Below are 26392 nucleotides of genomic sequence, written 5' to 3' on the forward strand. Positions count from 1 at the left end.
TTTATTTGATGCTATAAATGGAGTAACGTTAGTAGGAAGAGATGATCGATTCACGAGCCGCTTGAGCTGAGGCACTACAGCAATCTGTCACGACCATAGCCACGACACATTAAAGAGCCACAAAACGGTTTTTGTTGTTTGAATTTCTTTAAAAACTACACAGTTTGAAAGCTGGGACGTTGTTTAATATCATAAGTAACCTGGTTTGTCTAGTCTGTCTACGTGTTGTCAGTGTCCTCTTTGCTCCGCGATGTATTTTTCACTCTGTGTGGCGTGACAACAGTGCCATGGCTTGTCGGACAAAGCAACAGTAACTAAGGGGGGCGGGTCTTTGCGAAGGGTCAATTCAGTATGATGAAAATATTCATTTCTATCACTTTATACATGGTTAAAGTGAAGCAGACACAGCAATAGCAAATGGCAACGATGCAATCAATTACCAATGAACAAAATCAAGTCCTGCCCTACAATTTTTTCTTGTTTCCCCGTTGAAAAAAACTGCATATGCTGCTTAGGTATGTTTTGAAGCATGGAAGCTGGTTTGAGCTGGTTTATGCTGGTCCTTAGCTGGTCATAAGCTGGTTTAAGCTGGTCAAGTGCTGGTCCTGAGCTGGAGCTAGTCGCTTAGGACCAGCATATGACCAGCTAAGGACTAGCATAAACCAGCTCAAACCAGCTTCAATGCTTCAAAACATACCTAACCAGCATATGTTGTTTTTTTCAGGGTTAAGGCAGGGTTAAGAGGCGTTTCACTCGGATTTACATCACAATAGGGAAGAAAAGAGGAACACAACTTTTTCTGTTTCATGCCGACTTTAACACTATTTGCTACAACCTTATGCATCTCGAATGATGCATATATAATACATATATTAGTCATTTTTTCCATCATGTTTCAAATTGACATATCTGCCAAAGTCGTAAATCATGTATTATTTAGAATTCAGAGTTTCCCAAGTAAATATTACTTAGCTTAGTCATTCATGTGCTCAGAACTCATAATAAAGACATTTACGAATGCACTTGAAGGGCACATTAACATGCTACTGTTTGAAATGTTTAGTATTGCTTGATGCATTTTGTTTTTAAAAATTAGTAGGAAGGATATAGTGTACAATACAGTAGCTATTCTAGTGTTATATTCAAGCTTGCGTTGTTTCCATGTGTCTGCTTCCTCACCCGTATACTCTCCATTAAGATGTTTTATTCATTGCTTTACATCTGTTAAAATTCATGAAGCAGGCCAGGGCTAAATCCCTGCGCTTTCCCTCAGCCAAGGATGTCTCCCATCAAGTGCAGAGAGGGGCCAAAAATTCCACCCGTGTTTTCACCCAGTGCCACTTAAGCGTGACACCTCTGGAATGCTCAAAGATACAAACAGAGAGCTCTGCAGAAAATCAGCCTGATTCGCCGGAAGTAACTACGTGGTAAGAAACCAGGCTCTGCTGCATGCTTCAGTCATTTAAAATGAAGCGTTATGGTTGTTACTAGGCATGAAATTGTTGAATTATGTGTCAGATATATGTTATATGCTGGACCTTGTGGTGTTATGACAAAAGTTTGGCCACTCGTAAGAAATTTGAGGCCTTTAAAATGTTACAGTTTTTAAGTGTAGCCCAATATAATGGTTATTTAAAAGCATTATGAATGAATTATGGAAGTTATGAATTATATTATATTGTGAGTGAATTATCATACACATTATTTCAAAGAAGAAAAAAAGACAATTTGTATAACATTGTTGTGATATTCTTTGAGGGGGTTCAAGACCATCTCGTTTGATTCATCCATAATGAATAAATAAAAACTTTTCAGGGTACATTTCAGGTTAGCTAAGATGTTGTGAACAAACACACTGGCTTCAAAAAACATGTCTTCGTATTTAATTCACTGTGATTCACATGCAAGTTTCATAAGAGGTTTCTCAAACCTTCAACAGAGTTTAGCCTTCTTATAACCTATGCTGTGTGCAGACTATTACTGCATAGAAAATTAATACTACTTTTAAGATCTAAAACACTCTTTAGTGCATCAGTCCATATGAATCATATCACAGAGCTGTTAAATTAAGACATGAAAATCCGCACAAAAGTATCCTAGTATCTTCACGATGAGCTTTTAGCAGCAACGTTTTCATTCCATCCCATCTGAACAATCGCATTAAGACTTGTGTCCAAGTGTGTGTGCATGTGTGAGTGTGAGAGAGTGGAAAACAGTGACCTAGATGGTTCTGTCCTTTATGACTGTTGATTGTCAAAATGCTGGGTCAGATCTTGTGTAAAAGCCAAGGCAGGCTGTTTTTGTTTTGTCTTTTCCTTTAAATGAATTTGAATGCTCAAACACAAATGTTAAAAAGTACCACACAAACCTTTGCTCTAGTAAAGAAAAAAAAAATTGTCTGAATGTCATAGCTTGGTGAAAGAAGGAATTTATGATTTTTTTTAAACAAACTTGAGGTAAATTGTGATCATAATGCTAAATTTTGACTAACAAGATTGCAGATTTTCTAAATCGTAAAGTGTGTACGCGGTTTAGTGGTTTGCAACCAGGTCAATGTGAGTGGTGATGGCCCGTTCCATTGAGAGGAAGGAAGATTTATGCGAAAATGGTTCATTCCAGAAACCTCCCTGTGGAGAATTCAAGTCCATAGAGACAGAGGCAATGGCTTTATTTTGGAAGAACCCAGTAAATCCTCTTCATCTTTCCTTGTAATGACCACAAAAGCCGCTTTAACCACAGGTATATAAAGTTTTCTATAAAACCGTTCACGCCATCTAAATCTTGTCATCCAGGCACCCAGAACTACTTCCACAAGGTCCATTTTCTGGTCCAGTTCACTGCTGTCCGTTCAGTGTCGGTAGAGGGCAGGAACATCATTTTTAGTGTCTCCAGCAGCTGATGGGTCACCATCAAGTCACTGCTAGGAAAGCTGCTCCATCTCAAACTGGGTGTGTCCGTTGGTGGGCGCATTGGCCCAGGCCTCAGGCGCTCGTGGGTGTGAGTGGCTGGGCTTCAGGGGGTCTTCTGCTGGGCTGTGCGTGTGGATTAAAGCATCCGGGGATGCTGGGTCAGGTGGTTTGTGGTCGTAATAAAGAGCCCATAGTAGTGTCACAGTCAACGTCATGGCTAAGATCTGGGCCACTCCGATCGACACGCCCAAGAACCTCAACACCTGCAACTGCTTGGTGCCCCGGATAAAACTGTAGATCTTGGGACCACAACCCTGTTGAAAACAAATGTAGTATAGTTATGTCAACATCAAATAACTTTTATATATATATGACTATTTATTTTCTTAATGCATGTTTCTGGGTTGGAATATTCAAACAAACTAAAGGTTGGAAAATTTTTATCTTATTTTATTTTAAACTTTAATCCATATTGGTGGAAGATTTATCAACTTGTAAATGTTGTAAAGGTTTACTATTTTTTTTAAATGATTTCTTAATTTTTTATTTTATTTTATTTTATTATTTATTTTGCTTTCTTGGCCAGGACACTAATTTTTGTTTAATCATTTCTTTCCTAGTTTAATGAAGCTCTAATAATACAATTCCAAAGGAAAAAAAAAAACAAAAAAATTTAAACTACTTTCCTTTTTCCCTGACATCAGCGAATTCCTAGTTTTGAATATGTTACCACAATAGCCAAAGCTATTTAGCCATTGTTTAAGCAAATTAACATTAGCTACATTCTTAGCCTACCTACATTATGCCCACTTTTCACAATCCAATCAATTCCCAAGGGATCAAATCAAGTATCCATTTACATTTTTCTCTAATTGCATCCTGTTTCAATATTCAGAATTCAAATATTTTAGATTTATGTCGGGCCAGTCAAACAAACAATGTGGAAAAAGCCTTCTAATGTATCACTGTTGTCTCTTCACATTAACTGATGTGAGAAAGTAACAGAAAAAAATCACCCTTCTGCTTTAATAGTTTGTTTTCATGCACCTTTCCCCTACAACAGCTGCCACACAAATATGCTAGCAATGTGACGCTCATCCGCTCGCGTGTGTGCCTGCGTGTTTTGGGGTATTTCCTATGTTGAAGAGTTGAAGAGCAGGTAAACTATTTCCTGTTAGTGAGCGATTTATACTGTGGAGCAATTCCTCTGTCATCCACTCAGAAAGACAGACAAAGACATAGAGACAGGAAGTGGGCGAGGATCAGTCTCCACACCCTCAGTCCTTCAGTCCTAACTCTCCCCATAGTGATCAATGTTCCCGTCTTATTAAACAAAGCCCTGCTTTTACTCTTCTGCTGTGGGACCTGTCTGAAAGGCTTGGCTCTGCTGGCTGTTTTACCACAAACACACTGTTTACAATGTTTACTGTACTAAAGATAAAAATTAGCCTCTTTTTCCAAGGACAATGGTTCAGACTGAGCAAAGGGACCAGATATGTATGTGTAACAGGGTTGGGCAAAATTACGAAATGTAAAAAATGCTCCTTTTCAGTTCATAATTGTGAATTTGAATTGAATTGGCCACTCTGTCTGTCTATTGTTGTGTCTGTCTGTCTGTCTGTCGCTCTGTCTGTCAATCTGTCTGTTGCTCTGTCTGACTGTCTATCTGCCTATCTATCTGTCTGTTTGTCTGATTGTTGTGTCTCTGTCTGTCGCTCTGTCTGTCTATTGTTGTGTCTGTCTGTCTATCTATCTATCTATCTATCTATCTATCTATCTATCTATCTATCTATCTATCTGTCTGTCTGTCTGTCTGTCTGTCTGTCTATTGTTGTCTGTCTGTCTATCTATCTATCTATCTATCTATCTATCTATCTATCTATCTATCTATCTGTCTGTCTGTCTGTCTGTCTGTCTGTCTGTCTGTCTGTGGCTCTGTCTGTCGTTCTGTCCGTCCGTCTATCCATTGTTCTATCTATCTATCTATCTATCTATCTATCTATCTATCTATCTATCTATCTATCTATCTATCTATCTATCTGTCTGTCTGTCTGTCTGTCTGTCTGTCTGTGGCTCTGTCTGTCTGTGGCTCTGTCTGTCGTTCTGTCCGTCTGTCTATCTATCTATCTATCTATCTATCTATCTATCTATCTATCACTCTGTCTGTCTGCTATCTATCTATCTATCTATCTATCTGTCTGTCTGTCTGTCTGTGGCTCTGTCTGTCGTTCTGTCCGTCCGTCTATCCATTGTTCTATCTATCTATCTATCTATCTATCTATCTATCTATCTATCTATCTATCTATCTATCTGTCTGTCTGTCTGTCTGTCTGTCTGTGGCTCTGTCTGTCTGTCTGTCTGTCTGTCTGTGGCTCTGTCTGTCGTTCTGTCCGTCTGTCTATCTATCTATCTATCTATCTATCTATCTATCTATCTATCTATATATCTATCACTCTGTCTGTCTGCTATCTATCTATCTATCTATCTATCTATCTGTCTGTCTGTCTGTCTGTGGCTCTGTCTGTCGTTCTGTCTGTCCGTCTATCCATTGTTCTATCTATCTATCTATCTATCTATCTATCTGTCTGTCTGTCTGTCTGTCTGTCTGTCTGTCTGTCTGTCTGTCTGTGGCTCTGTCTGTCTGTCTGTCTGTCTGTCTGTGGCTCTGTCTGTCGTTCTGTCCGTCTGTCTATCTATCTATCTATCTATCTATATATCTATCACTCTGTCTGTCTGCTATCTATCTATCTATCTATCTGTCTGTCTGTCTGCCTGTGGCTCTGTCTGTCGTTCTGTCCGTCCGTCTATCCATTGTTCTATCTATCTATCTATCTATCTATCTATCTATCTATCTATCTATCTATCTATCTGTCTGTCTGTCTGTCTGTCTGTCTGTCTGTCTGTCTGTCTGTCTGTGGCTCTGTCTGTCTGTCTGTGGCTCTGTCTGTCGTTCTGTCCGTCTGTCTGTCTATCTATCTATCTATCTATCTATCTATCTATCTATCTATCTATATATCTATCACTCTGTCTGTCTGCTATCTATCTATCTATCTATCTATCTGTCTGTCTGTCTGTCTGTGGCTCTGTCTGTCCGTCTGTCTATCCATTGTTCTATCTATCTATCTATCTATCTATCTATCTATCTATCTATCTATCTGTCTGTGGCTCTGTCTGTCTGTCTGTCTGTGGCTCTGTCTGTCGTTCTGTCCGTCTATCTATCTATCTATCTATCTATCTATCTATCTATCTATCTATCTATCTATCTATCTATCTATCTATCTATCTATCTATCTATCTATCTGTCTGTCTGTCTGTCTGTCTGTCTGTGGCTCTGTCTGTCGTTCTGTCCGTCCGTCTATCCATTGTTCTATCTATCTATCTATCTATCTATCTATCTATCTATCTATCTATCTATCTATCTATCTATCTATCTATCTATCTGTCTGTCTGTCGCTCTGTCTATTGTTGTGTCTATCTATCTATCTATCTATCTATCTATCTATCTATCTATCTATCTATCTATCTATCTATCTATCTGTCTGTCTGTCTGTCTGTCTGTCTGTCTGTCTGTCACTCTGTCTGTGGCTCTGTCTGTCGTTCTGTCTATTGTTGTCTATCTATCTATCTGTCTATCTGTCTGTCTATCTGTCTGTCTGTCGTTCTGTCTGTCGTTCTGTCTATTGTTGTGTCTATCTATCTATCTATCTATCTATCTATCTATCTATCTATCTATCTATCTATCTATCTATCTATCTATCTATCTATCTATCTATCTATCTATCTATCTGTCTGTCTGTCAGTCTATTGTTCTATCTCTTTGGCTATGAGAATAAAAACTCATTTTATCCTATAAACCTTCAAACTTCAAAGCTTTTTAAACATTTTTCAAAACCTTCAAAGACTTAACTATAGTGTGGCAGATGTGTCACAGGCAGGGCATCTGAAGAGCAGGGGGCTGGATGAGACATGGATGTTTGTGTGTTTTGGTACTCCACACACAGGTGCGTCTCTGAACTACGTGACTGACTTTAATTGCACTGCTGGAGTTGCTCATAACACTCACTGGCAATACAGCTTGATTAAGCACACGCTCAGCAGGTAAGTGAATCTCTCCGCTGCCTCGCCTCATTTTTACAAAGTCAGCTACAAAGTCAGGTTTTAATTAGGGCCGTCAATCAATTTACATTTTTAATCAAATTAATTACATGCTATTCAACACTTATCAATATTTGTTAAGATCCCAAATTAAGATGAAAGGACACTATTGTGACAGATGAGTAAATTATTGAATAGACATCGCAAAAAAGTGGCTTTAGAAGTCAATGTCGCTTTCTTTTTATTTCCATAAAATTGAACACAAGTCTAACACTGGTCCACCACAAAAATTTAGCAAATTTATCAGTCTGTCCAGGTTAGACTTGGCTATATTTTTTTTTATTGTTTGTCTATGTACAAATGCAAACGAATATCTTTGGCTGTTGCATCATGACTTAAAGGGTTAGTTCACCCAAAAATGAAAATTCTGTCATTTATTATTCACCCTCATGCCGTTTCACACCCTTAAGACCTTCATTAATCTCCGGAACACAAATTAAGATATTTTAGTTGAAATCTGATGGCTACGTGAGGCCTCCATAGGGAGCAATGACACTTCCTCTCTCTTAAGATCCATAAAGGTACTAAAAACATATTTAAATCGGTTCATGTGAGTACAGTGGTTTAATATTAATATTATAAAGCGACGAGGGTATTTTTGGTGCACCAAAAAAAACAAAATAACGACTTCTTTAGTGATGGCCGATTTCAAAACACTGCTTCATGAAGCATCGGAGCATAAATGAATCAGTGTATTGAATCATGATTCAGATCGCATGTCAAACTGCCAACGGCTGAAATCACGTGACTTTGGCGCTCCGAACAGCAGATTCGATACACTGATTCATTTGTGCTTCGATGCTTCCTGAAGCAGTGTTTTGAAATCGGCCATCACATGTTTTTAGTACGTTTATGGATCTTGAGAGAGGAAGCCATCGGATTTCAACTAAAATATCTTAATTTGTGTTCCGAAGATTAACGAAGGTCTTACGGGTGTGGAACGGCATGAGGGTGAGTAATAAATGACAGAATTTTCATTTTTGGGTGAACTAACCCTTTAAGACGTGTCATGAGATCCCACTTGAACAACTTGTAAGAAGACCCCTCATGTGAGAACATTTATTATTTCCAGATGTTACACCTCCACAAGTATAAATGACCTTATATTATGCCTTTTACATGCAGAAACCAGAAGTGTACAAGATGATCAACATTTGACCCTGTTGCCATAAGTCTAGGCATGTTCAAACATGTTTGACTGATCAATTCCACCAGGATATATCAATTAAATAGGTAAATTGACTCACATGAGAGGTTTTGTAACCTTATTTATTGAAATAGCCTCTTGCCTCCAGGGAAAAAAGGGGTGGGGGTTACAGGTTACAGCATCAAAAGTAAGCTCACCTCCTGGTAAAGGTCACTGAGGTCATGGTAGTGGGCGTTGCGGGCACACCCTGGATACTGATCGGAGCAGCAGGAGTCAGGTGGCCACTCCATCTCTGTCACTTCCAGCCAGTCAGTGAAGTAAATCACTCCACAGCACTTTAACTGTAAGGAAGGTATAAAAGTTAGCATTTTTTTTATACTTTGTACAGTGAAAGGGAATATTTTTGATATCTACATAATATTGGCCTGTGTATTCCATTCACTGGTTCAGAATTTTGCTTCACATAGCTGTGTGTTAAAGGATTAAAGGGGACCTATTGTGTCTTGATTTTTTTTATTTTATTTTTTTTGGTCCACATGTCATAAAAACAAAAAACTTAGCTTTTAACCAAAGCTTGAGAGCTGTCATTCCAACCACACCAGTGTGCGAATGTCCATTTGAACTAGGTTTCGGTAAAGTTACTTGCGATGTTAATAGGCTAACGATGCTTTTGGGAAACACATCCCTGTTTAGTTCTGGTCTCCATAAAGTTCTTCCTTCGAAAAACTGCAATGTGCTTTGAGCATGTTTTCGGAAATGTCACGCCCCTTACCATAACCGCAACTTTCAACAACTTTCAACCGCAACTTTCTCCTTGCCCCATTTTTTGCATTTGCCTTGGGCTGGAATAAAATGAGGAATATTGTGTCATGTTTGTTCCTGGAAGAAAACTCAAGACTACAATCGAGGTGTTTCAGGGAAGTTCAGAAACAGTGCGCACTAATATAGGGCAGGGGTTCCAAACCACGTTCCTGGAGCCCATCATTCAGCATTTTCACTTTCATTGACAACAGTTCAATTACTTGACACCAGCAACTTGTCGCATTGTGTGTGGTTAGGTGTTAGATGAGGTGCAGTACTAGTGATGATTTTGACCCCTCACCTCAGTTTGTAAAGAGTTCCAGGCATGTGTGAGCCACTGGTAGCGCTGCAGGCCAAAATGAGGCATGCGTGACTTTAGACTTATCATATCAGACCTCTGTACCATAGGCTGAAGAAAGAGAGAGAGTGGGAGTTATGGAGAAATATTCATAAAGACATCATTTGAAAATTTAAAGCCCTTGTGATTGCGTAATCACATGAAATCATTTCCCTACACGGTTATTAATTATGTTTTCTAAAAAACAAAAACAATGTAATTTCCAGGCAGTTTAAAGGACCATCCACACGCCCACACATCCAATTTTAGGCTCTCTTATGACCATTTTATTGGCTTGTTATGAAATGCCCTATTCACAAGTGCGTGCATGTGTTGTTTATATACTAGTTGGCATTTTACAGTCTAGTCCCCATGAGACATTTCTCTTTTCACACCTCAGAGACCATTATGATGGGCATATGATAAGTACCCACAATGCCCGGGGGCTAGGAGTGTCGTCTTTTATTTTTGGCAGCAAAACTTGCTAAAGCAGGACAGTTAAAGTCAACATGAAATCACAATCGAATCAACTATTTACTTTATTAATACATATTCCCGGCCTCATTGTGAACATTCACGACTGCAGGTTATTCTAAAGAAAAAAAAAGCCTTTGAAATATTTAATCAAAATGCTCTACCCATGAAATGATTTTCCTTTTGGCTGATTCTAAAGGAAAAAAATGTCTTTGTAATATTTCATCAAAATGCTACACCCACAAAATTACTTTTATCATATTTGAGAGTCTGTCAAAAATTGGCCAAGATCAGCCAAAAGGAATCCCTATTTTCATGTATAAAGAACCATTTATACTGGAAAAAAATAAAAATATTATAAAGGTATAAAATATCTGGGAAAAAAAACTTTCGGTAACACCTTATTTTAAGGTGACATAGTTAAAAGTTACTACATGTACTTACTATAGTAATAATAGTAAATTATGCATAATTACAACTAACCCAAACCCTAACCATGGATGGATGGATGGATGGATGCCATTGGAATGGGATGACCACTTTTTTTATGATTTGCAAAATTAAGTCTCATTTTACAATTTTTTTCCTTAATAACCAGTTTCACTCTGAAATACATCACATTTCAGAAATAAAATAGGTTGCGAATGCCATTTCATGTTGACTTTAAACCGAAGAAAGTTGCACTGTTGATACAACTGGTAACATGTAACCAGGCCAAGAGCAGCAGAATAAACAGGCTCATTGCCCACATGCTCACCCACACACAGGGGTCACATTAGGCCACAACAGCACAATAGGACCATCAAACCCAACAAAGGATTTTTGGGTTCGTGATAAGAGCGTGTCTTGAAAGAGAAGCTGTGTATGTCTGCGTGAGAGAAGCTAGATTAAAGCCAGGTGTGTGTGTGATATCTTCCCCTGGAGGTGCGCCTTATCTCTCATATCCCTGGGCTAATAGAAGCAGATGCTACCTGCAATCCCTTTTCCCCTTGCTGATCAAATCTTTTAGTCTGCACAGATCCAGGACAGGTTTCTTTAAAGCCTGATGCTCATCTTGCTTCAAGAGCCAACTAGAGCATTTACATAGGTGACTCCCTCCTCAACTCGCACACACTTACACGGAAACGCTCTGCTTATTAACTCCCCAAAAGGAAATCTGCTTGAGCCGGGCTTTTGAAGTCTTAATAGTTAAGATTAGACCGCAAGCAGGCGGTTCAGAAATCGGATCCTATTCCGTTACTCCTGGGAATGGCCATGTGGCGGCCATGTTGTTGACGTGAGAGAGGGGAGAGAGTAGGCATTCCTGTTTATTCATAGCACCACGCACCTCGTCGTATGTCCACACTCCGCTGGCCAGCTCCACGCAGAATATCACCATCAGACTGCCAAAATACTGTGAACGCACACACAGATAAAAAAAAAAATGTTTGGTTAAAAATATCTTCTGAAACAATAGGGCAGAAGGAAGGTGTTGATGATCAGACATAGAGAAAGGAGAGAAAAGTGTGTGTGCTTGTTCACATACGCATGGATCTTGTCTCTCAGATCATCTCTCGGGAGTTTCAAATAATTGTGACAGGCTGTGTTCAGAATAACCCCACTCAATTTGACCTTCCATGTGATGAAATTTGATAATTGGATGTCAATTAAAGGGATAGTTCACCCAAAAATGAAAATTATGTAATTAATTACTTACCATCATGTCATTCCAAACTCGTAAGACTTTCGTTCATGCTCAAAACACAAATTAAGATCTTTTTGATGAAATCTGAGAGCTCTCTGTCCCTCCATAGACAGCTATGTAACTACCACTTTGACGCTTCAAAAAGTTTATTAAGAGATCGTAAAACAATCCATATGAATTGAGCGGTTTAGTCGCTTAATAGATCGCTAATGAACAGATTTAATGTAGCCTTTTAGGGTACGTTTACACGACAACAATATGCTTAAAACGGAGAAGATATTAATTTGAGTTTTCCGCGTACAGACGACAACGTTGTCAAAATAACTAAAAATGCTGTATTCTGCTGGCAGGCCATTAGATAGTGATGAAACACTACAGACTGAACATGTAATGCACAAGTGCATGATGTCATTGTTTTCACAGTTACACGTTTTTATTGTTTAAACTTGCACTTTGAAACCCGTTTTCAAAAGTTTGCATTTTTTTTAGGCCACCAAAATGGTGTCTCATGTAAATGAATGGCCAAAACGCATAAAAAGTTTTCCATTTTTAGTTGAAAACGGTGTCATGTAAATGGCCCCTAATTCACATAAAAGCATTTATCCTCTCACTCATCCGTTGTGGTAAACGGAAGCTCAAGCATGTTACCTTGGCGTGCAATTTTCTTACGCAGTACATTTGAGCTTCCGCAAGAACCAATGCGGTTTGTTCTCACGCATCACACAGGTTTGGTTGAGCTTCTGTTTATGTTCACTGATCAATGTTTGTATGTGAATAAAAGCCTAAATTAAATCTGTTCATCATATAAAGCGATCGGGTCTCTTCAGAAAAACTTGACTAAACTGCTCAATTCATATGGATTAGGTTTTACAATCCCTTTATGAATTTTTTGAAGCGTCAAAGCGGTAGTTGTGCAACTGTCAACTGAGAGACAGAAAGCTCTCAGACTTCATCAAAAAGATCTTCATTTGTGTCCTGAAGATGAACGAAAGTCTTACGGATTTGGAACGACATGAGGATGAGTAATAATGACAGAATTTTCATTTAAGGGTGAACTATCCTTTTAAAGGTGCCCTAGAATTAAAAATTGAATTTATCTTGGCATAGTTGAATAACAAGAGTTCAGTACATGGAAATGACATACAGTGAGTCTCAAACACCATTGTTTCGTCCTCCTTGTGTAAATTTGATTTGTTTAAAAGACCTCCGAAGAACAGGCGAATCTCAACATAACACAGACTGTTAATTAACAGTCGGGATCATTAATATGCACACCCCCAAATATTTGCATATGCCAGCCAATGTTCAAGGCATTACACAAGGGCAGCCAGTATTAACGTCTGGATGTGCACAGCTGAATCATCAGACTAGGTAAGCAAGCAAGGAAAACAGTGAAAAATAGCAGATGGAGCAATAATAACTGACATGATCCATGATATCATGATATTTTTAGTGATATTTGTAAATTGTCTTTCTAAATGTTTTGTTAGCATGTTGCTAATGTACTGTTAAATGTGGTTAAAGTTACCATCGTTTCTTACTGTATTCACGGAGACAAGAGCCGTCGCTATTTTCATTTTTAAACACTTGCAGTCTGTATAATGCATAAACACAACTTCATTCTTTATAAATCTCTCCAACAGTGTGTAATGTTAGCTTTAGCCACGGAGCACTATCAAACTCATTCAGAATCAAATATAAACATCCAAATAAATACCATACTTACGCAATTAGACGAACACTTTGTAAAGATCCATTTTGAGGGTTATATTAGCTGTGTGAACTTTTTTCATGCTATTTAAGGCAAGCGCGAGCTCCGGGGGGCGGGGGAGCACGAGAATTAAAGGGGCCGCAGCCTAAATCGGCTCATATTTAATGATGCCCCAAAATAGGCAGTTAAAAAAATTAATAAAAAAAAAATCTATGGGGTATTTTGAGCTGAAACTTCAGACACATTCAGGGGGCACCTTAGACTTATATTACATCTTTTGAAAAGACATTCTACGGCACCTTTAAATTTGAAACATAATGGGAACATAGTGATAACATTGTAGCATATACTACTATTTGAATTGTTTATATATTGTTTCTAAAGCAGTATCTTCAGGACGCATGGATGGATAGAACACAAGAGAATCTTAGAATCTTTTCCAATAAGATGCTTTTTTTTTTTTTGCATTCACACATGCACAGATTTTGTCTTTAGGGAAAACTAACACATCCATCTCATCTCCTCCCTTTCTGAAGACAAACACGCTCTGTCTTTCTCAAAATCTCTTTAACGTGCACAGTTCCCCTCTGTTGAACACACACTTTGAGAGGGATTATCAAGATGAATGACAGTGTTAGGAGCAGCATTCAAAGCAGACCCTGTCTGACAGCTTGTTTATTTGGTAGAATCTAAATATTTGTGGCTATCCTATGCCTGTGTTAGCATTTCAGCCCAGTTGATCAGAAGCCTACCACAAAAAAAATGACAACCTTTTCTCTTCACACCCTTCCCTGCTAATATCTGCCGTTCAAATATGTCCAGTGTGAACTTATAACCCCTGGAAGTTCCCAACAAGCTGGCTCATCTGCAAACACACACATTTTTGTAGAGTAAGAGAGGTTACATTCTCTCAGCGACCTCTCGGTTTATTGATTCGTTGAGAGTTTTACTCTTCCTCTTTCACACTCACACATTTTTTGGCAAGTACTGTTACAGAAAACAGGACATGGCGAAATGGATGGATTTCCTTTTCACCGGAACAATTAACACCCCCTCATGCAAACAGAATGAGAGTGAGATGCATTCAGAGTTGATTATTAAGTCATATCAGATTTGTTTTGACAGATGGCTACTGTTAATGTCATTAAACTGGTGCTTTTGGACATACTTACACTTAGAGATTTGAACAAACCATGCTATGGACACCTGAAATTGTGACTTATTGAGGAAAGATGCGCTATTAGTTTAGGGATGCACAGTGAATTGGTACCATTTGGTTATTGGCCAACATTAGAGATTTATTTATAATGTATGCAATAAAATTTTTAATATACAGCTAGCCATGGATTATCCCTTACATATTGCACACCTTCCAGCCAATTAAAATAGAGCATTCAGACAGACCATATAAGCATTCATGTCACGTGTCATTGAATGGAAGAAAACGTCAGATCCTTTTGTTTTTCCTGACAAAAACGACCGGAGTCCTTCACATAAAAATCAGTCTACAAGCTTTCAGGAAGTCAGGGAAGTTCTTGTTTTTTAAGATTTGTTACAAGCTGTTCGCACAATGACAGTAAATAAATAATTAATGAAAATACACCATTCAAGATGAACTCCTCTCTACTCTCCTGATCTCTCGATTGCCTCCTCCTTTTCTTTGCTCTGACAGGACAAAGAGTGTGTGAGAGTGTTTGAGTTAATGTGCATGTGTGTGTCCGGCCAGGTCGCAGCACTCGGTGAGAGCGCGGCTGGTGAATAGAGCGACCACGTAACCCAAGCGCCTCTCCTCTCTTCATGTCTTCCCGCTCTCCTCCTGGATAGGTTTACCTATTGTATCTTAGCCAGATAATATTGTTTGTCGCCGAGCCTCTGGGTAACACAAGCCCACTGGGGCAGAGAGGAGAGGAGAAAGGCTCCTGAGGAGATGAATGGAGACCCAGAGAGAGGAGGAGGAGGGGGAGAGATGGGCAAAGGAGTCCCAGAAAACAGGTCCTCAGTCTGGGTCAGCAGACGGGAACCCCACCCTCTCGCCCGCCGCACACCTGGGACTGAGAGCCACAAAACAACCCTCTGCTTGATCTCTCCTCCCCCTTCATGCTAGGATGTTGTCAATTCATCATTATGAAATAGATTTGCTGGCCTTCTAAATGTCACACACTGACAGCATTTAAAAGGGGCGATTGCACAGAAAACAGGATTATCCTTGCTCTATTGAAATAATAACAGTACAACATGTTCATAGGAGCTGGAAAATGGTATCTGAGGCATAACAAACATGAACATTTCTTATGTACCATCAAGATTTTAGGTTAAAATTACAGTGGGGTTGAAAAGTCTGAGGCCTCTTTGAAAATGCTTCTAATTTGTGTATTTTTGTTATCTGATGCTAGTGTTTTCCTTATGTTATATTAAGGTTTAGATTTTATATACAGTCAAACCAAAATTTATTCAGACACCTTGAACATTTCATTCATTAATATAGTTTATTCACTATAGTTTAAAAAAATGGTAATAAAATATGACAAGATCTCAGAGTTAAACTGTGTCAGAAAAAAATAATTTTAATTATGTCAAACACTTAAGCAAAACATGGTGTCTGAATAATTTTTGGTTCCAAATTTTTATCAGTTTTACTAGTAGTCCACTATTAACATGATATACATGTTAATAATAAGTAAATCTTAAAATGATAAAAAAAAATTATATTACAAATATTTTCATATAATATTGATAATAGTATAATACTTTTTTGTGCTAAAGTATATTAGCACAAAAAATGGTAACTTTATTTTACAGTGCCGTACTTACATATTACTACATGTACTTATTATAGTAATAACAGTAAATTATGCATAATTATAAGTAACTAACCTTAAACCAAACCCTAACCCTAACTGTAACTCTATAGTAAGTACATGTAGTTAATTAATAGTACTCAGTACTTATTTGAGTAATTGCAATGTAACCATGGCACTGTAAAATAAAGTGTAACCCAAAAAAATATTAAAGGGGTGGTTCAATGCGATTTCACTTTTTTAACTTTAGTTAGTGTGTGATGTTGCTGCTTGAACATAAACAGTATCTGCAAAGTTACAGCGCTGAAAGTTCAATGCAAACGGTGATATTGTCTTTTAAAGGTCCCGTTTTTCGTGGTTTTTTGAAACTTTTATTGTGTTTATAGTGTGCAATATAACATGTGTTCATGTTTCGCGTGTAAAAAAATACAGTATTTTTCACATAATTTACTTATCTGTATACCGCTGTTTCCACTGTCATAAAAACGGGCTGATGACTTCCTTGTTCTATGAAGTCCCTCCTTCAGAAATACGTAATGAGTTCTGATTGTGCCAGCGGTTCCTGTGTTGTGATTTGACAGCAGCTTAGCGAACCTTGCCCGGAAAGGTCACGCCTCTTACCATAACATGGAGATGCACGCGCTCAGTGTTATTGTAAACATGTCTTTAATTTTACCCTATCAATTTGAGCCGGAATCAGACCCGGTGATTGGACTGCGGGATGAAAATAACAGCGTTTCGACGACATGGCGACAAACACACTCTACAAACGCAACTCTTGTGTATTCCTGTGGGCGGAGGTTAGTCAAAAAACTGTTTTAGTGACGTCATTAAAGAAGGAAGTAGAGGGATGTAGTCCAAACTGGCCGTTCGATGTAGGCGACTTCTGTTAAATAAAATATCTCGCTTGGCATTGAACTTTGAGCTTTAAAATTTTACAGATTTTATTTATACTCTAACAACAACATTACACACTAACTAAAGTTTGAAAGATGGGATCACGAAGAACGGGACCTTTAAAGTTTATTGGCTACAAAAACAACCAGTTTGGACTACAACGAGCTTCTTCCCGGGTTGGTGACATCATAAACCCTGCAAAACACGCCCCCGGAAACATGCAACAAAGTTGGCGAGGCCATGTCATGCAGCATAATGAAAGCGGAAGAGTTGTGTACACCGGACACGAGCGGCGCGGTGCCTCAAAAGATAATAGAACCCATTGTAATCTTTGATATATTCTACACTGGATGCAGCGCTGAAGACAGCTTCCAGAATCTACACAAGTTCAATGCTGGATTTGCACAAAGCTAGGCATTTACTGAAAGATGGAGCAGTTCCCACTTTAAGCTGCTGTTTATGGGCCCCTAACTGTAAGTAGGTTTTATTGTTTTTACTTTGTACATGTCTTGTAAACATATAGTTCTGTTGCTATTTTTGGTTGCATCAAGGACAAAGAGCAACTCGTTTTTGCTTCGCTAGCCAGTTAGCTGTATTATAGTGCATACTTCTCCAACAAACACCAACAAACATCTATGTTCATAGACAAACAGATGTTCATGCTATAAATTAAATGCAAAATTACAAAAATGCGACTACTCAGTCATGTATTTGGCTACAGTAAAGATTTAATCAGGATAAAACTGTATATTGAAAGCTAACAAACAGCAGTGACAGCATCTAAACACTTTGACACAAATACTAAATGAAATACCATTCTTAAACGTCCTTTAAAAGCCATGATTGCTGTTCATCTGGGTCTGATTCGGGCTCAATTTAATACAGCAATATAATCAAATTGAGCATACAATATAACCGGTAACAAATGGTAAGGGGCGTGGCGTTTCCAGACGCTTCAGCGAATCACGATGGCTCTGGATACACTGGGGCAGGCGACCAATCTGAGCATATTGCGTGGTTCGGAGGGAGTGGCTTCATAGAAGCAGGAAGTCAAACGAGCCGTTCATATGACAGTGGAAACAGAGGTGTAGAATAAAGCTAAAATATATGAAAAATACAGCGTTTTCAAAAAAACGAAGCATTAAGACATGTTAAACTGCGCCCCAAAAAGCCTACACTGTAAAAAAAATCCCGTTGTTTCTACGGAAAAATACCGGCAGCTGTGGTTACCAGAACAATACTGTAAAAATGACATCAAACCGTAAACATACTTACGGAGTTACACGTGAATTTTACATTTTAAATATGTATATTTAACATTGGATTTCAGTACACTGTAAAAAAAAATCCCAGTAAAATTTACGGTAAAATAACATATTTCATTAACTGATATAATGTTAATTTACCAGCCTAATGAAGTACTAATATCTGTTTTGTATCTTTATAATACACTGACAGTCACCAAACACAGTGGTGATAAGAGTCACATGATGAATCAAAGTTCATCACAAGCAGCTTTTCCACAAGCTGAGGAGGATAATACTAATATATAGAAGGTGCACACAGTGTCATTCACACACACACTAAACACCATCATGGTAACATGCATGAAATTTTAAAAATGCAATAAACATTAATTTAACAAAATTAGATGTAACATAAAACCCTAATGTACATAACTGATTAGAAAAAAATGAGAAAAACCAAGAAGAAACAGAGTTATTTCAATGAAAATATATCAAATGTGAAGTGTCACGCAGGGAATTGTGGGAATGTCAATTTACGGTTTTTCACTGTAAATTTTACAATGAATTGTTATTTTTCACTTTCAAAAACTGTGAATTTAACGGTATTTTACCGTAAAATTACATTAAATGTACCGTTAGATCTATTACAGTTATTCACCGTATATAGTACGGAAACTTTCTGTAAACCAATTAACAGTTTTTCACCGCAGCATTTTTACAGTCTTTTACTGTTAAAATCACAGTAATTTTTTACAGTGTAGAAAAAAACCATTGAACCACCCCTTTAAACAATTAAATTACATAAATGTAACTTTCATTGAAGGGAAAAGAGCAGTCTGGACACTTTGTTAAATATCTTTCTTTGTGCTCTACATCAAATGAGTTTTTGAACAGCATAAGGGTGAGTAAATGATGACAGAATTATCATTTTTGGGTGGACTGTCTCTTTAAAGCAGAAAAAGCAGCCTGTTTATTTCTAAGGGTCAGATAGAGGGTGGATTTTCCTTCCTCACTAAAATCATTTATATCATCTGTGCTAACAGCCTGTCAAGATCGTGGCATTTCAGAAGTCACAATGTCACTAACATATCCGTCTAAAAAACACAAAAATCTCTCACAATGGATATAACTATGTGGCCTGTATTTGGCCTTCCTTGACAGTCTATCATGTTGAGTGATGTTCAGTGCTCATACATTACTCCTGTCTAACTCTTTGTCTCAGAGACACATAAGCTTTACGGCCTCCATAACCTATAGAGCGAGTTTCTACAAGTGTCTGAGGGGGTTATTATCATCTGACACACACATTCTGATGATACGCATAACTACACGCAGGGTGCACCATAACATCTAATATAAGAAATGTAGCATTCCAGTGTAGTTATGAGCTGAGAATACGGTAAGAAGTGACTTCCTGTGGCCATAATGAGTCATGCTAGCTTTGAACACAAATATCTGCAGCAGAGAGTCAAAAACAACAAAGACATATTTCCAAGTGAAAAATGATATTTGGTGGGAAATAATGTAGGAAGTTACTGTAAACGCATTCAATAGGATTTGATTAGATGTTATTGTATGATATTATTAGCTAACATGACTTTTTCTGCCTGCAGGGCTTTTGTTACATCATAAAAAATAGATCATGGCAAATATGGTCAATTGTAGTCAACTTAATGACCCAAAAAATTTTACTTATTCACATCCTTAATGCATGAATAATCATTACATGTTATTCCAAAAAAAAAAGCAAAAATGTTAAGTCTTCATAAAAAATGTACTAAAAATATTAATATTTTTGTGTTTTCTTAATAAAAATATAAAAAAAGTGAGCAGCTCAGATATTAAATATCTTTTTCATAGTATAAATAGTCTTTCATCAAAAAGTGAAAACTTGCTTTACTCTAAAATAACTTTCCTCTTGCTGACATCAAGGCCGCTTATGTTTTAGTCACCTGATTCAATTCTCGTATATGTCACTCTTTTTTTTTTTACAATGTAATCAATTAACCAATGAATAAAATCAAGTCAAACACCCTTGCTGAGTACAAAATTGCATACTGTATACTAGGTACTACATTTGGTTTGAAACTTACTTAAAAAAGTATGTTCTATATAGTATGAATGAAATTCGGACGCACTACATCCACCTTGTTGTCACAGTCATGTGACCTATGGCGTCAGTCGCATCGCTTCATCTCTATTTACAAGTCCTCTCCCGTGTCCTCATGGGATAGTAAAGTATGCACACTTCAGAGTCTTGCCAGAAGTAATAGGTCATCTGGATACTCTTCGCCTGTTTAATGAATTCGGACATACTGCTCGGCTCACATACTGTTGTTCGACTACTATAGTATGAAAGTAGGCATATTCGGCGCCTGTTTCACATGGAAGTACAATGGGTTCAGGGTGATTTTAAGGATGTGATATCTCTCTCTACTCCCCTCTAGTGTATAAAGTGAAGATGCAGTGGTCTCTGCGGGGATGTGTGGATAAAGAAAGCAAGACTTGTTTGAATCTGGTTCGAGGGTGGTTGGGGTCAACAACGTCAGTGCCAGCTAAACTTAAAATATTCTCGGTACACAAAACCACACACATTCCACACCACACAATGTTCCTGCTGTGCTTGTCTTTTGTTTTCTTCTCTTCCCAGTTCTACTTACCCAAGACAGTAGGAGCAGATTGCACTTGAGCGTGCCACAGTAGCCTACCATGGCCACGATGATTAGAAAACAGCACACGGCGATGACGACAGGATGGACGACGGGGGAGTATGTGAGAACGGCTGCCTCCTCCAGTCTTGAGGAAAAGAGAGAGAGAGAGGGGAACAGTCATTTCTTGGCAGGCTTTTTGTTTATTTATCGGTCCATCCTGCTCACTTGCCTCTTCCTTCTCTCATAGGGCAGCATATTTGAGTAATACACCAGTTGCAAATAAACAGTGATTATACTCTGTAGGAATGCAAACTCTCTCTCTTCCTGTCTCTTGCTGTCTCTACTTCTGTTTGGCTGTCTTATGCACCAGTTTTAGAACCAGAGATGCAACACTGTTTTCACTAAGGAAGACATGGGAAAGTTACAGTTTAAAGAAGTTTTCTGGATTCAGAATACTTTAAGCTCAGCTTTTGTGGCATGATGTTGTAATAATAATAACAACGAAAAAATCCATGTGTCCCTCTTTTTCTTTAAAAAAGCAAAAATCTGTTGTCCCAGCGAGACACTTGCAATGGAATTGGGGACAATTTGTAAACATTAAAGGTGCCATCGAGTGAAAAATTGAATTTACCTCGGCATAGATGAATAACAAGAGTTCAGTACATGGAAATGACATACAGTGAGTCTCAAACACCATTGTTTCCTCCTTATTATGTAAATCTCATTTGTTTAAAAGACCTCCGAAGAACAGGCGAATCTCAACATAACACCGACTGTTACATAACAGTCGGGATCATTAATATGTATGACCCCAATATTTGCATATGCCAGCCCATGTTCAAGGCATTAGACAAGGGCAGCCAGTATTAACGGGATCTGTGCACAGCTGAATCATCAGACTAGGTAAGCAAGCAAGAACAATAGCGAAAAATGTTATATGGAGCAATAATAACTGACATGATCCATGATATCATGATATTTTTAGTGATATTTTTAAATTGTCTTTCTAAATGTTTCGTTAGCATGTTGCTAATGTACTGTTAAATGTGGTTAAAGTTACCATCGTTTCTTACTGTATTCATGGAGACAAGAGAGCCGTCGCTATTTTCATTATTAAACACTTGTAGACTGTATAATTCATAAACACAGCTTCATTCTTTATAAATCTCTCCAAGCCACGGAGCACCATCAAACTCATTCAGAATCAAATGTAAACATCCAAATAAATACTATACTCACAGGAATCGATGTATGCATGCAGCATGCATGACGAACACTTTGTAAAGATCCATTTTGAGGGTTATATTAGCTGTGTGAACTTTGTTTATGCTGGTTAAGGCAGTCGAGAGCTTGGGGGCGGGGGAGCGTGAGATTTAAAGGGGCCGCGCACTGAATCGGTGCATATATAATTATGGCTCAAAATAGGCAGTTAAAAAAATTAATAAAAAAAAATCTATGGGGTATTTTGAGCTGAAACTTCACAGACACGTTCAGGGGACACCTTAGACTTATATTACATCTTGTTAAAACTGGTTCTAGGGCAATTTAAAATACTATTTCAATAATATAGCAACAAGATGTAAACAATATGATTTTAGGGGCCATTTACACCACACTGTTTTCAACTAAAAATTGAAAACTTTTTACTTCTTTTTACTATATTGTTATAGTCTCAGTGTAAACTACAAAAACGTGAATTTGTGGAAACGGTGACAGTCTATAGACGCATAGCGTTTCTTTACAAATTGACATCGCCATCTACTGGCCTGGTATGCATAATACAGCATTTTTTGTCATTTTCGCGGATCCATGTGAATGGGATCATTTTGAAACATTGTGGTCTGTATGCAAAAAAACATGAAGGAAACACTTTTCCATTTTTAGTACATCATTGTCGTGTAAGCATACCATTAGTGTGAAAAAAATGCTTACTAACCTTTTCTGTGTAAACTTATATCCAATTCTACACTTTCGCAACGCTGTAGACCCTAAAATACTAAAATGACTGTTATTTTTTTTTTCACACTTTTACCTTTAAGAGTTTCAAGTTTTAACAGAACAATTTGTTTTTATACAATTTAAAGCTTCACACCTTTTAAATCCTCCAAATTGGTACATTATAAGTGCCGCACTGTAACCTCTATTTTTCCTTTAATGAAAATTAACATAATTAACATTATGTCACAAGGGCTGTTGATTGAGCTTAACTTGTACTGCATATTTCCTGAGTTAAATATCTAATTAAATATCGCATACATCTGTATAAATCTGAAATGTTCTACTCTGGTTGATATCCTATTATGTTTCATTCTGCAGAGATGAGATTGTTTACAGTCATCAAAGGAGAGCTGACTCGGCATGTTACTGAGGAAAACCTATTTGTTGTGCACAATCAGGTTTTAATACTATTTTCTCTTTGTTGATTCCCATTCATGTCTTGATGTGGCCCACAGAGGGATCAGTAAGGACTCCAAATTATAATACACATCTTGGTGATAAATTGCTTTTTGTCAACACTAATTACACATTATTCGCCTCCAGGATAATATTGGTACTTTTGGGATTTGTCCACCATTTTTGCTGAGTTTTTCTTTAATGCTTGAGAGGGTTTTGAAAGGAAAAAAACTACATGATTACAAAACATACACAAATTAATGGTTCTCAACCCAGGCCCTATCTCCACTGGCAACTAAATGCATTTATCTGATTTCTTCTGCACACTTCATTCATGCTTGTAATTACTTCATAAGCTCAAGGCAATTTGATCCAGACCAGCTGAAAAGTGGGAAAACAGTAAATTAGACCTTTACATGGGCCGCTGCCCCGAATGAAAGGATTTTACGGCTCACACCTGTCCATCCGCTACCACTCACCTGGTGTCGGCGGTTAAGGTAAGCACATTGTTCAAGTGATCCCTGAGGCAGGCAGACACTCCCAACACACACAGGGCCATAAGCTTGAAAAAAAGAGAAGAAAACACAGTACATAAACCATACTTATTCACATGGATTTTTTAAGTTTTCATTTACAGTAGTGGTCAAAAGTGATGTCTGGCCTTTATGAAAATTGACATCTTCACCCTTTATCCAAATATTATTAAAAATTTGATAAAGATTTTGTAAGCATATTGCGTACTTTTGCTTGATGTCAGTTGTTTTATTTGTGGTAAAGCAATGAAACGTGCCAAATTGTGCAGACATAATTTTTGGCCAGGCTGTCATACAAGACATTATGAACACATGCAAAAACAAGAGAGAACCAACAAAATATTAATAACTGATCATGCTTTTTGTTTTTCTATGCAATTTTTCATTGTAAAATAAAACATGTAGCTGTAGTTTGTTTTTTTTGCCAAATAATTTTGTCAGATAAATACCTTAACCAAGTTTAGTGTTTTGTTTTTTTCCCTCATATTTAAAATATTTCAATAATATAAAATATTTATATTTTGATATTTCATTAAAAACAAATATCCCCTCCCGATATCACTTTTGGTTACTATTGTATATTTTTTATTTATATATTTAAATATTATGTTGCTTTGTCTTATATTCATTTGTATATATTTTTTAGATTTTGATTTAATGTACATTTAATTTATTATTTCATATTTAAAATTAGAGTACAAAATATTTAGACACCTTCTGGCTGCCAAATGTTAGTGCACTGTAATAAAAAATTGTTGGTTTAACTTAAAAAAAAGTAAGTTACCTGGTTGCCTTAAAATTTTGAGTTCATTTAAATGAAAAATTTGAGTTAATACAATAAAGGCAATTGGTTTAATCAACAGAATCTCAAAATATTATGCTATTTGAACCACATTAATTATCTAAGTTGATTTAACAACAAAAAAAAAAGTTTTGTGATAAATCATGAAAATAATTTTTTACAGTGTGGAACATCATGAACTACACCTGTGTGACTAATAATCATGTTTGGACCAGCTGATAATCATAAAATTGGGTCAAAAAAGTGAAATTAGTTCTGAAAGACAGTCTAGCATCATTTTCTTCACAGATGCCACTTGGTTTGATAAGTAAAATTCATGCATTTTAGCTGTCTATTGCGGCCTCTCGATATTAAAAAACATGGATCTATGTTTGTGTACATGGTTGGCTTGGAAACCTATTTAGGTACCGTGCTATGTTTGACATGCAGCAATATTAGTGGCATGGGTTTAGTTTGCCCTACGCAGGCATTCTTGGTCTAAAAACACACCCTGGTGCTTATCACATTTAATTCCCTAAAAATAGCAGCCGCAGCAGAATGTGAGCTGTGTGCCATTCTAGCATAGCTGGGATTCAGGCTGTCGTCTACATAAAGATAACATAGGATGGGGCGGGAGGGAACAGATTGCGCGTGTGTTGGCGAGTGAGTGGCTGTTGCGCGTCTTGGAGAGCGCAGAGCGCACAGCAGCACCGTGCCATGTAACGTGAGCGCTCGCTCGGCCACCTGCTCCGACTTGGACTCGTCTTACCCAGAAGAGAAAGTTGAGCGCGTAGAGCAGACAGCGCAGACATTTCACCGAATCCTCCCGGGCCATTCTGAGCGCACCAACTGCTCGCCAAAAGACCTCATTTTAACTTCTGCCACCAAGGCACCATAACCGCTGAGGGGAAAAGTCAGTTTGAATATGCATAAAGCATTTTTTAAAAAGTTTAACAATCATATACAGCTTGCTTAAGATTTTAAGAGGAACATAAGGCTGCTTCAGAAACTTGGTCTCATAGCCTGGTAAGGTTGGGCTCTTGGTTGGTTCTAAATCAGTTTTGGCAAGCTTATCACATTACAACCTGCTAAACTACCTAAATACCAGCTTGATCATGCCGGGAGACCATCTTAAACCACCTTAGGCCATCTTAAACCAACCAAGGCCAGCTGACCAGGCGGGAAGAGCATCTTAAACTACCTAATAACATCTAAAGACCAGCTTGGTCAGACTGTGAGACCATCGTAGAGCAGCTAAATGCATCCTAAACCATGCTAAAACCACATGAAGACCAATTTGGACATGCTGAGGAACCAGTAAATCATCTTAGGCTATTTGAGATGTTTTATAGGAGGTTTTTGAAATCCTACCATGTCATAAGTCCTTGTGCGCGTTCAGTGCGCATCCAGAATGTCTTGGTATAATGCTGTAAATATCAGTGGGAGGTTTAAAAAGCAACATGTGCTTTTAAAAACAGCAACAGTTTGGAACTTTCTCTTCTTGAAGGGTGCTTAAATTAACCTGGATCACTCAGGACACTTTTCCACACCATAAAAAAAGTATCCGAAAGAGAACAAGAAAAAGAAGTTTGGAAAGTACAGCACAGACAACTCCTTTATATTATGTCCAGCATGAAGTTGCAGGAAACTCCTCAAACGTAGTTGCGCCTGCAATGTAAAATCTTATTGATATTCCTAACGGAGCTGCGCGCAATAGTCGGGCGTGTTCGCTGAGGTCCATTCACTGCTACTGTCATTCCAGGCGTTATATACTCCAGTCAGGGCCAGCTGTGTACACCTCGCCTTTCCACAAGTGTTGTTTAACTTGTGCATGTAAGAGACTTTCACTCCAAACGCGCGGAGTGTCATCCGG

At 37.8% G+C, this 26392-nt stretch overlaps 1 protein-coding gene across 3 annotated transcripts; it reads right to left on the bottom strand.

The window, feature by feature from the left end:
• Nucleotides 1-1860: 1860 nt before the first annotated feature.
• tspan12 (tetraspanin 12) lies at nucleotides 1861-26389 on the bottom strand. 3 transcript variants are annotated; one of them, XM_048155839.1, is made up of 8 exons: nucleotides 25891-26388; nucleotides 25289-25420; nucleotides 23685-23767; nucleotides 20821-20956; nucleotides 11151-11216; nucleotides 9314-9421; nucleotides 8409-8552; nucleotides 1861-3223 (listed from the first exon to the last, which is right to left on the bottom strand). In XM_048155839.1, exons 2-8 carry the CDS (start codon nucleotides 25352-25354, stop codon nucleotides 2921-2923), a joined length of 906 nt encoding a protein of 301 aa, XP_048011796.1. In that variant the 5' UTR covers nucleotides 25355-25420; nucleotides 25891-26388; the 3' UTR covers nucleotides 1861-2920. The 3 variants fall into 3 exon arrangements, with proteins under 3 accessions (XP_048011796.1, XP_048011797.1, XP_048011798.1); XM_048155840.1 differs by lacking the exon at nucleotides 11151-11216 and having other exon boundaries at nucleotides 25891-26389; XM_048155841.1 differs by lacking the exon at nucleotides 9314-9421 and having other exon boundaries at nucleotides 25891-26389.
• Between the last annotated feature and the right edge of the window lie 3 nt (nucleotides 26390-26392).

The sequence above is a fragment of the Megalobrama amblycephala genome, linkage group LG14, assembly GCF_018812025.1.
Source record: "Megalobrama amblycephala isolate DHTTF-2021 linkage group LG14, ASM1881202v1, whole genome shotgun sequence".
NCBI lineage: Eukaryota > Metazoa > Chordata > Actinopteri > Cypriniformes > Xenocyprididae > Megalobrama > Megalobrama amblycephala.

What these genes read in the sequence shown, in the direction of transcription:
- tspan12 (XM_048155839.1), bottom strand. Translation starts at nt 25,354, where the DNA reads ATGGCCCGGGAGGATTCGGTGAAATGTCTGCGCTGTCTGCTCTACGCG. An exon ending in ACCTTAACCGCCGACACCAG is followed by an intron (nt 20,957 to 23,684) that starts GTGAGTGGTAGC and finishes CTTTTCCTCAAG; the next exon opens with ACTGGAGGAGGCAGCCGTTC. An exon ending in TCAGTGACCTTTACCAGGAG is followed by an intron (nt 3,224 to 8,408) that starts GTGAGCTTACTT and finishes TGTTTTCAACAG; the next exon opens with GGTTGTGGTCCCAAGATCTA.